The sequence below is a fragment of the Saimiri boliviensis genome, chromosome 2 (genome assembly GCF_048565385.1).
Source record: "Saimiri boliviensis isolate mSaiBol1 chromosome 2, mSaiBol1.pri, whole genome shotgun sequence".
In the NCBI taxonomy this organism is placed as follows: domain Eukaryota; kingdom Metazoa; phylum Chordata; class Mammalia; order Primates; family Cebidae; genus Saimiri; species Saimiri boliviensis.
This window is the reverse complement of record NC_133450.1, coordinates 203,307,579-203,322,864: the sequence shown is the minus strand read 5'-3', so window position 1 is coordinate 203,322,864 and position 15,286 is coordinate 203,307,579. Positions and strand designations below refer to the sequence as shown.

The window sequence follows — 15,286 nt, the reverse complement described above, 5'->3', positions numbered from 1 at the left end:
AAAGGGATAGAGGAAGATTTACCAAGCAAATGGAGAGCATCAAAAAGCAGGGGTTGCAATCCTAGTCTTTGATAAAACAGACTTTAAGCTAAAAAAATTCAAGAAAGACAAAGAAGGGCATTACATAATGGGAAAGGGATCAGTACAACAAGAAGAGCTAACTATCCTAAATATGTATGCACTCAATACAGGAGCACCCAAATACATAAAGCAAAAGTTCTTAATGACCTACAAAGAGACTTAAACTCCCACACAATAATAGTGGCAGGCTTTAACATTCCACTGTTAATGTTAGACAGATCAATGAGACAGATAACTAACAAGGATATCCAGGACTTGAACTCAGATCTGGACCAAGTGGACCTAATAGACATCTACACAACTCTCCACCCCCAACCACAGAATATACTTTCTTCTCAGCACCACATCGCACTTACTCTAACATTGACCACATAATTGGAAGTAAAATATTTCTTGTCAAATGCAAAAGAACAGAAATCATAACGATCTCTCAGACCGCAGTGTAATCAAATTAGACCTCAGGATTAAGAGACTCACTCAAAACTGCACAACTACATGGAAACTGAACAACCTGCTCCTGAATCACTACTGGATAAGTAATGAAATGAAGGCAGAAATAAAGATGTTCTTTGAAACCAATGAGAACAAAGATAACAACGTACCAGAATCTCTGGGACACATTTAAAGCAGTGTGTGGAGGGAAATTTATAGCACTAAATGCCCACAAGAGAAAGGATGAAAGATCTAAAATCAACAACCTAATGCCATGATTAAAAGAACTAGAAGAGCAAGATCAAATTCAAAAGCTAGCAGAAGACAAGAAACAACTAAGATAAGAGCAGAACTGAAGGAGATAGAGACACAAAAAAACCCCTTCAAAAATCAATGAATCCAAGAGCTGGTTTTTTGAAAAGGTTAACAAAATAGACCACAAGCCAGACTAATAAAGAAGAAAAGAGAGAAGAACCAAACAGATACAATAAAAAATGATAAAGGAGATATCACCACCAATCCCACAGAAATACAAACTACTACAGAGAATACTATAAACACCTCTATGCAAATAAACTAATAAATCTACAAGAAATGGATAAATTCCTGGACATTTACACCCTCCCAAGACTAAACCAGGAAGAAGTCAAATCCACTGAACAGACCAATAACAAGGTCTGAAATTGAAGCAGCAATTAATATTCTACCAATCAAAAAAAGTTCAGGACCAGACGGGTCTGAACTTTACCAGAGGCATAAAGAGGAGCTGGTACCATTCCTTCTGAAACTATTCCAAACAATACAAAAAGAGGGAATCCTCCCTTACTCATCTTATGACACCAACATCATCCTGATACCAAAACCCAACAGAGACACAACTAAAAATGAAAATTTCAGGCCAATATCCATTATAAACATTGATGTGAAAATCCTCAATAAAATGCTGGCAAACTGAATCCAGCAGCACACCAAAAAGCTTATCCACCAAGATCAAGTTGGCTTCATCCCTGAGATGCAAGGCTGGTTCAACATACACAGATCTATAAACATAATTCACCACATAAACAGAACCAAAACCAAAAACCACATGATTCTCTCAATAGATGCACAGAAGTCCTTAGACAAAATTCAACAGCGTTTTATGCTAAAAACCATCAATCAACTAGGTATCAATGGAACATATCTCAAAATAATTAAAGCTATTTACGACAAACCCACAGCCAATATCATACTGAAAGGGCAAAACCAGGAAGCATTCCCTTTTAAAACTGGCACAAGACAAGGATGCCCTCTCTCACCACTCCTGTTAAACATAGTACTAGAAGTTCTGGCCAGGTCAATCAGGCAAGAAAAAGAAATAAGAGGTATTCAAATAGGAAAAAAGAAAGTCAAATTGTCTGTATTTGCAACAACAGGATTATGTATTTAGAAGACCCCATTGTCTCAACCCAAAATCTCCTTAAGCTGATAAGCAACTTCAGCAAAGTCTCAGGATACAAAATCAATGTGCAAAAATCACAAGCATTCCTATACACCAATAACAGACAAATAGCCAAATCATGAGTGAATTCCCATTCACAATTGCTAAAAAGAGAACAAAATATCTAGGAATACAAATAACAAGTGATATGAAGGACTTCTTCAAGGAGAACTAAGAACCACTGCTCAAGGAATAAGAGGACACAAACAGATGAAAAACATTCCATGCTCATGGTTAGGAAGAATCAATATTGTGAAAATGGCCATACTGCCCAAAGTAATTTATAGATTCAATGCTATCCCTATCAAGCTTTGACTTTCTTCACAGAAATGGAAAAAAATACCTTAAACTTCATATGAAACCAAAAAAGAGTCTGTATAGCCAAGACAATCCTAACAAAAAAAAGCTGGAGGCATCATTCTACCTGACTTCAAACTATATACTACAAGGCTACAGTAATCAAAACAGCATGGTACTGGTACCAAAACAGAGATATAGACCAATGGAACAGAACAGAGGCCTCAGAAATAATACCACACATCTACAACCATCTGATCGTTGACAAACCTGACAAAAACAAGCAATGGGCAAAGGATTCCCTATTTAGTAAATAGTGTTGGGAAAACCAGCTGGCCATATGCAGAAAGCTGAAACTGGATTGCTTACTTACACCTTACACAAGATTTAACTCCAGATGGATTAAAGATTTAAACATAAGACCTAACACCATAAAAACCCTAGAAGAAAACCTTACGCAATACCATTCAGGATATAGGCATGAGCAAGGACTTCATCACTAAAACTCCAAAAGCAATGGCAACAAAAGCCAAAATAGACAAATGGGATCTAATTAAACTAAAGAGCTTTTCTATCATTAGAGTGAACTGGCAATCAACAAAATGGGAAAAAAAATTTGCAATCTTCCCCTGACAAAGGGCTAATATCCAGAATCTACAGAGAATTTAAACAAATTTACAAGAAAAAAAACAAATTCATATAAAAATGGGCAAAGGATATGAACAGACATTTCTCAAAAGAAGACATTTATGCAGCCAACAAATATTTTAAAAAGTTCATCATCACTGGTCATTAGAGAAATGCAAATCAAAGCCACATTAAGATACCATTTCACACCAGTTAGAGTGGCAATCATTAAAAAATCAGGAGACAATAAATGCTGGAGAGGATGTGGAGAAATAGGAACGCTTTTACACTGTTGGTGGGAGTGTAAATTAGTTCAACCATTGTGGAAGACAGTGTGGTGATTCCTCAGGGATCTAGAAATAGAAATTCCATTTGACCCAGCAATCCCATTCCTGGGTATATACCCAAAGGATTATAAGTCATTCTATTATAAAGACACATACACACGTTTATTGCAGCACTTTTCACAATAGCAAAGACTTGGAACCAACCCAAATGCCCATCAGTGATAGACTGGATAAAGAATATGTGCCACATGTACACCATGGAATACTAAAAGGTTAAGTTCATGTCCTTTGTAGGGACATGAATAAAGCTGGAAACCATCATTCTCACCAAACTGACACAAGAACAGAAACCCAAACACCGCACGTTCTCACTCATAAGTGGGTGCTGAACAATGAGAACACATGGACACAGTGAGGGGAACATCATACACTGGGGCCTGTTGAGGGGTGGGGGAGCTAGGGGAGGGATAGCAGGGATGGGGGAATTGGGGAGGGATAGCATTAGGAGAAATCACTAATGTAGATGATGGGGTGATGGATTCAGCAAACCACCATGGCATGTGTGTACCTATGTAACAAACCTGCATGTTCTGCACATGTACCCCAGAACTTAAAGTATAATTTTTTAAAAAAATATGCCTAGTGTCTTGTACAGGTACAGTGCTCAGTAAAGGCTTGTTAACAGATGGAACAGTTTCCTGACATGAGTGTCAAACTGGTAGAGAAATGCCTTGTGGCATCCATTAAATCCCTCAACATGTAACCTTCTCTACTGACAAATAAGACGGGCCTGGCCTTGTTCCCAGATAATTCAGTTGTTGAGAAAGAAATTGTGTTTCCTCTGACCTCTGTGCACATCTTCAGAAAGCTGATCCTAAACAAATACTGTACCTAAAAACTATAGATGGTTAGTGGACTAAGAGACCTTTAGGTTCATTAGCTCCAAACCTCTCATTTTACAGAAAAGAGGATTGTAAGATGAAAAACTAGTGGCAGAATGAAGACTAAAACTCAGGTCAGATGCTTCTCAGATCTTTACATAAGTTAGCACTTGTTTCCCATGCCTCTTAGTTATCTCAAAGAATGACCCTCATTCCCTATAAACATCACAGATAATACCTGGTATCTGAGAGTTTCAATCCTGTTTTCATCAAACCCTAAAGAGATGTTAGCTCTTCAGTTTAATATTTTCTTTTCAACGTATTTGGCTACTTTTTCTTTTCCAGGAAGAGGAGGACTGGGTTTTAACCACTGCAAAACCAACTGGCTCTCCCAAAAGCAGGATCATCTCTCCTTGGTAGTGCCTGGGCATCCTGGAACTTATGCACAGAAAGTCCAACATGGTGCTGGGTGTTGTTTAGTAATCTTGTTACTTGGGGCTACTTTTTTATTTTGTGATATATTTTGTTATTCCTTGTGACATACTTTCTTACATGTTTTCATTTTCAAATATGCCTGTATTTTCTATATAAAAATTATATTAAATAGATGGTGCTCTACCCTCACAAAATGTACATATTCTTCTGTCTATTGGGAAAGTTCCTGGTACACATTTTTATTCAGTTACTTAAAATCATTTTATAATTAAAATATATTTTGCTACTAAATAATATTTTGCTGGATAGTACCATTTTATGAGGTGGCCAGGGAATTATAGAAAGGACTCATGATCTTTCATCTGTGCTACTGGTACAACATAGGAGACCCCTTACAATAAAGGGGACCCCTTCGTTCTGGTTCCATATTCTTTGCAATATGTATAATAATAAAAGTTTTTTCTTTCATTTAATCAGAGAGTAACTGTTGGACCTAGTACCCTCCACCACACAATTATGTACTGGTACTTAGGGTAGGCTGGCTAATTCTTTTCTCAACATTTGAAAAGCTGTAGGCATTAACTACATGGATGTGGGGAAAGAGCATATGAGCTTGGTTCACAATGAAAGTGCTCGCCTTCTTTCTTATGTCTGGAATCAGAAATGCAAGGACTGGAAGCTTAACAGAGAGCTGATACCTGGACTGGTAATCCCACAATTCACTATTTTGGGAGAGAGGAGATAGGAAGGGGAAGACAGGGAAAGAGAAGGAAAAAGGCAAATGTAACATGTTCCCCAGAGTTGTGCTCCTGGTCCCACCTGTGAAAAAGATTCGGAGCCGCCTAAGAGAAAGCCGAGCTGCCCCTCAGTCCTCATCATCAGCTTGCTCTATCACAATACTTGTACCAAGATGAAGATTTCCCCAGATTTCAAAATATAAGGTCAAACTCTAAATTTTGTTTTAAAATAGGAAACTCATAATCAGCTTGCCTCCATCCTCTGGGAAAACTACTCCCACATAGGCCTCAGGGTGCAATGTAGCATTGTGGAGGAATGCAGAAAGAATGAAAAAGATCTTGATTCTCCTAGTGGTTCTCTTCACTGCCATAGGCATCCCTCAGCCATTAACTCCTCCTTCTTTCTCTTGACATTCACTTTCATGACCAGTCTTACATGCTTATGAGTCCACCTTTTAATAAGTTTACCCATAGTCCATTAACTTCCAAACCATGTTGATCTTTGTCATTTATAATCATAAGACATAAAAATACAGCCAAAAAGACCAGATGCAATGGCTCAAACCTACAATCCTAGCACTTTGGAAGACCAAGGCAGGCAGATAGCTTAAGTTCAGTAGTTCAAAACAAGCCTGGTCAACGTGGAGAAACCCCATCTCTACCAAAAAAACAAACAAACAAATTAGCTGGGCATTGTGGTATATGTCTGTAGCTCCAGCTACTTGGGGGTTGTAGGGGGCATGCTGAGGCAGGACGATTTCTTGAACCTGATAGTCTGAGGCTGCAGTGAGCTGAGATGGAAAGACAGGAGAGGAAAGGAGAGGGGAGGGGTGGAAGAGAGGGGAGAGGGGAGAGGGGAGAGGAGAGGAGAGGGAAAATAAACACAGCCCAAAATCCAAGTAATAAAAAAACATAGTACCAGAAAAATTTAAGCTAAGGAAAGCAACTGAAAACAACACTTGGGGATTTTCCAGCAAGATGGCTGAACAGGAACAGCTCCTGTACACAGCTCCCAGTGGCAGTGATGCAAAAGCAAGTGATCTCCACATTTCCAACTGAGGTACCTAGTTCATCTCATTGGGACTGGATAGATAGTTAAATGCAGGACAAGGAGGGCGAGCTGAAGCAGGGTGGGGCATTGTCTCACCTGGAAGCGCAAGGGGCAGGGAAACTCCATCTCCTAGCCAAGGGAAGTCATTAGGGACTTTTCCAGGCACTCTTGCACTCTGGCACTTTTCCCATGGTCTTCACAACCTTCAGACCAGGAGATTCCCTCTGGGACCTACAACAGCAGGGCCCTGGGTTCCCAGCACAAACTGGGTAGCAATTTGGGAAGACACTAAGCTAACTGCAGCAGTTTTTTTTTTTCTTTCATACCCCAGTTGAGCCTGGAATGCCAGTGAGACAGAATTACTCATTGCCCTAAACAAGGGAGCTGAAGTCAGAGATCCAAGTGATCTGTCTCAGCAGGTTCCAGCCCCATGAAGATCAGCAAGCTAAGATCCACTGACTTGAAATTCTTGCAGCCAGCACAGTAGTCTGAGCTTAACTTGAGACATTAGAGCAGGCGTCCCCAAACTACGGCCCGGCCCGCGGGCCGCATGCGGCCCCCTGAGGCCATTTATCTGGCCCCCCGCCGCACTTCAGGAAGGGCCACCTCTTTCATTGGTGGTCAGTGAGAGGAGCACAGTATGTGGCAGCCCTCCAACGGTCTGAGGGTCAGTGAACTGGCTCCCTGTGTAAAAAGTTTGGGGACGCCTGCATTAGAGCTTGATGCAGGGAGAAGCCTCTGCCACTGCTGAGGCTCAGGCAGGTGGCTTTAACCTCGCCTATGTAAACAAAGTCACCCGGAAGTTTACACAGCAACTGGGCAAAGCCCATGGCAACTCAGTAAGGCCATTACAGGTAGACTGTGTCACTAGACTCCTTCCTTGCAGGGCAGGGCATCTCTGAAAAAAGAGAGCAGCCTGTCAGGGACTTATAAATAAAGGCCCCACCTTCCTGGGAAAGAGCACCTGAAAAAAGGGGCAGTTGTGGGTACAGCTTCAGCAGACTTAGATGTCCCACCCAAAAGCTCTGAAAGGAGCAACCGATCTCCCAGCACAGCACCTGAGCTCTGATAAGGGAAAGAATGCCTCCTTAAATCGTTCCCTGACCCACATGTATCCTGACTGGGACACACCTCCCAGCAGGGGCTGACAGACACCTCATACAACAGAGTTCTGGCTGGCATCTGGTGGGCACCCTTCTGGAATGAAGCTATCAGAGGAAGGAACAGGCAGCAATCCTTGCTGTTCTGCAACCCCTGCTGGTGATTCCCAGGCAAGCGGGGTCTAGAGTGGACCTCCAGCAAACTCCAACAGACCTGCAACAGAGGGCCCTGACTGTCAGAAGGAAAACTAACAAACAAAAGGAAGTAGTCTCATCAACAGAAAGGATGTCCACTCAGAGACTCCACCCAAAGGTCACCAACTTCAAAAGCCAAAGGTAGATAAATCCACAAAGATGGGAAGAAGCCAGTACAAAAAGGCTGAAATCTCCGTAAACCAGAATGCCTCTTCTCCTTCAAGGGATCACAACTCCTCACCAGCAAGGGAACAAAACTAGATGAAGCATGAATTTGATGAATTCACAGAAGCAGGCTTCAGAAGGTGAGTAATACCAAATTTCTCCAAACTAAAGGAGCATGTTCTAACCCAAAGCAAGGAGCTAAGAACCTTGAAACAAGGTTAGATGAAATGCTAACTAGAATAACCAGCATAGAGAAGAACATAAATGATGGAGCAGAAAAACAACAGCACAAGAACTTCGTGAAGCATACACAAGTTTCCATAGCTGAATTGATCAAGTGGAAGAAAGGATATTAGAGACTGAAGATCAACTCAGTGAAATAAATTGAGAAGGCAAGATTAGAAAGAAAAGAGTGAAAAGAAGTGAATAAAGCCTCCAAGAAATATGGGATTATATGAAAAGACCAAATCTACATTTGATCAGTATATCTGAAAGTGATGGGGAGAATGAAACCAAGTTGGAAAATACTCTTCAGGATAATATCCAGGAGAACTTCCCCAACATAGCAAGGCAGGCCAACATTCAAATTCAGGAAATACAGAGACCACCACAAAGATACTCCGCAAGAAGAGCAACCCCAAGACACGTCATCATCAGATTCACCAGGGTTGAAATGAAGAAAAAAATGCTAAGGGCAGCCAGAGAAAAAGGTTGGGTTACCCACAAAGGGAAGCACATCAGACCCACAGCAGATCTCTTGGTAGAAACCCTACAAGCCAAAAGAGAGTGGGGACCAATATTCAACATCCGTAAAGAAAAGAATTTTCATCCCCGTATTTCATATCCTGCCAAACTAAGCTGCATAAGTGTAGGAGAAATAAAATCCTTTATGGACAAGCAAATGCCGAAAGATTTTGTTACCACCAGGCCTGCCTTACAAGAGCTCCTGAAGGAAGCACTAAACATGGAAGGAACAACCAGTACCAGCCACTGCAAAAACATACCAAATTGTAAAGACCATCAACACTATGAAGAAACTGCATCAACTAACGGGCAAAACAACTAGCTAGCATAAAAATGCTGGGTCAAATTCACACATAACAATATTAACCTTAAATGTAAATGGGCTAAATGCCCCAATTAAAAGACACAGACTGGCAAAATGGCTAAAGAGTCAGGACCCATCAATATGCTGTATTCAGGAGATCTCACATGCAAAGACGCACATAGGCTCAAAAATAAAGGGATGGAGGAAGAGTTACCAAGCAAATGGAAAGCAAAAAAAAAGCAGGGGTCACAATGCTAGTCTCTGATAAAACAGACTTTAAACCAACAAAGACCAAAAGAGACAAGGGCATTACATTATGGTAAACAGATCATTGCAACAAGAAAAGCTAACTCTCCTAAATATATATGCAGCAATTACAGGGAACAGCGAGATACATAAAGCAAAAGTTCTTAATGACCTGCAAAGAGACTTAGACTCCCACAAAATAACAGTGGGAGACTTTAACACCCCACATAGAGCAATAACACAGAAAATTAACAAAGATATCCAGGACTTGAATTCAGATCTGAACCAAGCGGACCTAATAGACAGATACAGAACTCTCCACCCAAAATCCACAGAAGATACATTCCTCTGAGCACATCGCACTTATTCTAAAATTGACTGCATAATTGGAAGTAAAACACTCCTCAGCATATGCAAAAGAATGGAAATCATAACAGTCTCTCAGATGACAGTGCAATCAAATTGGAGGGATACTATAAATACCTCTATGCAAATAAACCCATAAATCTTGAAGAAATTAATAAAATCCTGGACACTTACACCCTCCTGAGACTAAACCAGGAAGAAATCAAATTCCCAAATAGACCAATAACAATGCCTGAAATTGAAACAGAAATTGATAGCCTACCAGCCAAAAAAAGTACAGGACCAGACAGGTTCACAGCCAAATTCTAGCAGAGGTATAAAGAGGAGCTGTTACCATTCCATCTGAAACTATTCCAAACAACAGAAAAAGAGGGAAGCCTCCCTTACTCATTTTATGGGACCAACATCATCCTGATACCAAAACCTGGCAGAGACACAACTGAAAAAGAAACTTTCAGGCCAATATTCATGATGAACATTGATGCAAGTATCCTCAATAAAATACTGGCAAACTGAATCCAACCGAAAAGCTTATCCACTATGATCAAGTCAGCTTCATCCCTGAGATGCAAGGCTGGTTCAACATACACAAATCTATAAACATAATCCATCACATAAACAGAACCAAAAGTGAAAACCACATGATTCTCTCAATAGATGAAGAGAAGGCCTTAGACAAAATTCAACACCCCTTTATGCTAAAATCTCTCAAACTAGGTACTGATGAAACATATCTCAATATAATGAGAGCTATTTATGACAAACCCACAGCCAATATCATACTGAATGGACAAAAACCGGAAGCATTCTCTTTGTAAACCAGTACAAGACAAGGATGCCCTCTCTTACCACTCCTATTGAACATATTATTGGAAGTGCTGGCCAGGGAAACCAGGCAAGAAAAATAAATAAGGGGTATTCAAATAGGAAAAGAGGAAATCCAATTGTCTCTATTTGCAGACAACATGATTGTATATTCGGAAGACCCCATCATCTCAGTCCAAAATCTCCTTAAGCTGATAAGCAACTTCAGCAAAGTCTCAGGATACAAAATCAATGCGCAAAATCACAAGCATTCCTATACACCAATAACAGACAAACAGCCAAATCATGAGTGAAATTCCATTCACAATTGCTACCAAGAGAACAAAATACCTAGGAATACAACTAACAAAGGATGTAAAGGACCTCTTCAAGAACTACAAACCACTACTCAAGGGAATAAGAGAGGACACAAACAGATGAAAAACATTCCATGCTCATGGTTAGAAAGAATCAATATTGTGAAAATGGCCATACTGCCCAAAGTAATTCATAGATTCAGTACTAAGCCATCAAGTTCCCACAGACTTTTTTCACAGAAATGGAAAAAAACACCTTAAACTTCATATGGAACCTAAAGAGAGCCCACACAGTCAAGACAATCCTAAGAAAAAAGAACAAAGCTGGAGGCATCACACTACCTGACTTCAAACTATACTACAAGACTGTAGTAATCAAAACAGCATGGTACCAAAACAGAGATACAGACTAATGAGACAGAACAGAGACCTCGGAGGCAATGCCACACATCTACAACCATCTGATCTTTGACAAACCTGACAAAAACAAGCAATTAAGAAAGGATTCCCTGTTGAATAAATGGTGTTGGAAAAACTGGCTAGCCATGTGAAGAAAGCAGAAACTGGACCCCTTCCTGACACCTTACACTAAAATTAACTCCAGATGGATTAAAGAGTTCAACATAAGACCTAACACCATAAAGATACTAGAAGGAAACCTAGGGAAAACCATTCAGGACATAGGCATAGGCAAGGACTTCATGACTAAAACACCAAAAGCATTGGCAACAAAAGCCAAAATAGACAAATGGGACCTAATTAAACTCCAGAGCTTCTGCACAGCAAAAGCAACAATCATTGGCGTGAACTGGCAACCAACAGAATGGGAAAAATTTTTGCAATCTACCCATCTGACAAAGGGCTAATATCCAGAATCTACAAAGAATGAAAACATATTTACAAGAAAAAAAAATATGCATCCAAAAGTGGGTGAAGGATATGAACAGACACTTTTCAGAAGAAGACAAGGACCTAGAAATAGAAATTCCATTTGGTCCAGCAATCCCATTATTGAGTATATACCCAATGGATTATAAATCATTCTATTATAAAGACACATGCACACGTATGTTCATTGTGGTACTGTTTATAATAGCAAAAACGTGGAACCAACCCAAATGTCCATCAATGATAGACTGAACAAGGGAAATGTGGCACATATACACCATGGAATACTATGCAGCCATAAAATGATGAGTTTGTGTCCTTTGTAGGGACATGGATGAATCTGGAAAACATCATTCTCAGCAAACTGACACAAGAACAGAAAATCAACCACCAAGTGTTCTCACTCATAGGCAGGTGTTGAACAATGAGAACACATGGACACAGGGAGGGGAGCATCACACACTGGGGTCTGCTGGGGGGACAAGGGAGGGACAGCGGAGTGGGGGAGGTTGGGGAGGGATAACATGGGGAGAAATGCCAGATATAGGTGACGGGGGATGGAGGCAACAAACCACATTGCCATGTATGTACCTATGCAACAATCCTGCATGATCTGCACATGTACCCTAGAACCTAAAGTACAAAAATAAAAATAAAATTCAGGAGACAACAGATGCTGGAGAGGATGAGGAGAAATAGAAACGCTTTTACACTGTTGGTGGGAGTGTAAATTAGTTCAACTATTGTGGAAGACAGTGTGGTGTTTCCTCAAGGATCTAGAAATAGAAATACCATTTGACCCAGCAATTCCATTACTGGGTATATACCCAAAGGATTATAAATTATTCTATCATAAAGACACATGCACACGTATGTTTATTGCAGCACTGTTTACAATAGCAAAGACTTGAAACCAACCCAAATGCACATCAATGATAGACTGAATAAAGAATATGTGGCACATGTACACCATGGAATACTATGTGTGGCTGTAAAAAAAGGATGAGTTCATGTCCTTTGCAGGGATATGGATAAAGCTGGAAACCGTCATTCTCAGCAAACTGACACAAGAACAGAAAACCAAACACTGCATGTTCTCACTCCTTAGTGAGAGTTGAACTATGAGAAAACATGGACACAGGAAGAGGAACATCACACACCAGGGCCTGTCAGGGGGTGAGGGGTTAGGGGAGGAAGAGCATTAGGAGAAATACCTAATGTAGATGACGGGGTGATGATTGCAGCAAACCACCACTGAACGTGTATACCTATGTAACAAAACTGCACATTCTGCACATGTACCCCAGAACCTACAGTATAATGGAAAATAAAATCTAAAAATACAACTCTCAATTCTGAAAGTACCTACTAAATAAATCCACCCTCAAAGTGGAGTTTGTATTGGGTTACTTTGAATAGGCTGAAAGGTTTATATTTTCACAATAAGTCTAAGTAGTCCTGGCATGCAGAGAATGTAAGGAAGTAAAGTACCATACAAGTGACATGTGAAAATAATACATATTTAGAAATGTGAGTCACAGATAACAATACTAAAAATAGTTGAAGAATATTATTTTAAAATCTTCCATACTATGCACGGAAGACCCAGTGTAGGAAAACAGAAATTTTAAAAATCTTTCATACTAGATATATCTTCTAGTAAATTTTTGAAGGGGAAGCCATTCCCAATGCTGTATAAACTATCCCACAAGCTGAAAAATATGACAAACATTGAGTAATATTTGCCAGATAATCACCAAAAATCACATGGATGCAAAAAACCTAACAAAGATGAAAATAAACTATAAATCAATCATTTACTTTAGCTTTCAAACCAGTTTTTGAACAACTAATATCTGCAACATATTGCAGTAGGTTTTGTAAAGACATTAGTTCTTTGAATCCTCACAACAATTATATTGAGATATGTATTATTATATTTATTTTATAGATGAGGAAAGTGAAACTCTGAATAGCTGATCTAAAATAAACCGCAAAACCAAATGAACCCCAAGTCTGACTTACTCCAAAAACTCATCAACTTCCTACTCCACTGTTTCTGCATTTTTGACCTATATCTAACACTAGGTGATATTTAGCAAATTTAATTTTTAAAAACAATACTTGACAGGCAGATGGTATTTTACAATGATACAATATGAAATGCATAAGAGCAATAAATTTCAAAAAGGAATTTGATAAAATTCAACGCATTCTTAAATTTCTAAAAAAGTAGCAAGTGTTCAGCATACTAAAGTTTATCTGATTCAATTATAATCAATCCTATTATGAACCACTACATGCCTGACTTTTAAATCAGAAACAAAGCGAAATAGCTATTCCTATTCACCTTAAGCATTATTCTTCAGTTCTAGCCAGAGCAATAATATATAAAATAAATAAAGAGTATAAAAATGAGAAAACTGTCACAGTTTCATTTTGGCAGGAGATATAATAATACATTTTGTAAGATGAAAACTCAAAGGCATTAAAATCCATTAGAAGCACTGAGTCCAGTAAACTGGATGAGAACCAGATAAATATACAAAAAAAAAAAGCTTCCCTGCATATTAATTATAAGTAGCAAATATAGTAAAAATTCCCCCACAATTTCAGTAAATATATACATATGTATTATACAAATAAGAAATATAGTCTTAAGGAAGAAAATTAGAAAATTATACCTATGAGGGGATGGAGGTAGAAAACCACATTACCACGTGTGTACCTATGCAACAATCCTGCATGATCTGCACATGTACTCCAGCACCTAACGTAAAATTAAATAAAAAAAATCAGACACAAAAGTAAAAAAAAAAAATGAAAGAAAAGAAAATTATACCTATAAACATTTATCAATGCTCAGTTTGTGGAGAAGCATGCCATTTCCTGGACGAGAAAACTGTATGTCCTAAAGATGTGATTTTTTTTCCAAATGAAGTTACAAGGTTCATATAGTTTCAATTCTATTCGCCATATTGGATTTTTGTGGGGACTATGACCAAACTATTTATTCTAATGTTTATTACAAACAAAAGCAAAATGGAAAATTAAAGTATTTTAGAGAAAATGAAAAGTATCTCCTTTTTAAAAGTTAAAACATAATAAAAAGCTACAGTAATTAAAATAGTATATGCTGGATCAAGAATCACAAAAGCATCAATGTGATAATCTATTTATATAAATTCAAATATTTTATTTTAAAACTCATAAGTGGCTGGGCACAGTGGCTCATGCCTGTAATCATAGCACTTTGGGAGGCTGAGGCAGGTGGTTCACTTGAGGTCAGGAGTTCAAGATCAGCCTGGCCAACATGGTGAAACCCCGTCTATACTGAAAATACAAAAAATTAGCCAGACGTAGTGGTGCATGCCTGAAATCCCAGCTACTCAGGAGGCTGAGACAGAAGAATTGATTGAACCCAGGAGGCGGAGGTTGAGCCAAGATTGTGTCATTGCACTCCAGCTTGGTTGACAGAGTGAGATTTTGTCTCAAAACAAACAAACAAAAAACCTCATAAGTGATCAAGAAAGCCTTCCACACACACAAAAAGTAAAGCCTCAATAGTCAGTGAAATTTTTATCATAAAGTATTAGAAAACAAGAGAGAAAAATATCAAGTGACTGGTATTAAACAATTAGTAAAAATTTGAAAATATTTTTGTTCGAATTCTTACCATATAAATTCAAGGTGCATTGTGAAGTAAATATTGATATGAAAACCATAAAAATTGTGTTTAGAGTTAATTTTCTCAAACATTTGAAGAATTAAAAAAAACCTAGAAGTTACAGTAAAATTCACAGTGGGATGCTGAGCAGATTTGACAGCATAAGTAAATTGAGAGTTCAA

The 15,286-nt window shown here is 38.8% G+C and overlaps 1 protein-coding gene and 1 long non-coding RNA gene across 4 annotated transcripts in view; one reads left to right on the top strand and one right to left on the bottom strand.

Moving 5' to 3' along the window:
• The window catches only part of SVEP1 (sushi, von Willebrand factor type A, EGF and pentraxin domain containing 1), a 210,617-nt gene extending 205,662 nt beyond the window's left edge, over positions 1 to 4,955 (top strand). Inside the window, exon 48 of one of the 3 annotated variants that reach the window (XM_074395151.1) lies at positions 4,431 to 4,955. In XM_074395151.1, coding sequence (XP_074251252.1) covers positions 4,431 to 4,452 — 22 coding nt within the window. In that variant the 3' untranslated portion in view covers positions 4,453 to 4,955. The remainder of the gene's footprint in view (positions 1 to 4,430) is intronic. The other 2 variants (XM_003925239.4, XM_074395153.1) reach the window with 2 other exon arrangements.
• LOC141583772 (uncharacterized) overlaps positions 1 to 15,286 on the bottom strand; it is a 42,626-nt gene that overhangs the window by 23,355 nt on the left and 3,985 nt on the right. The gene's annotated exons all lie outside the window — the stretch shown is intronic.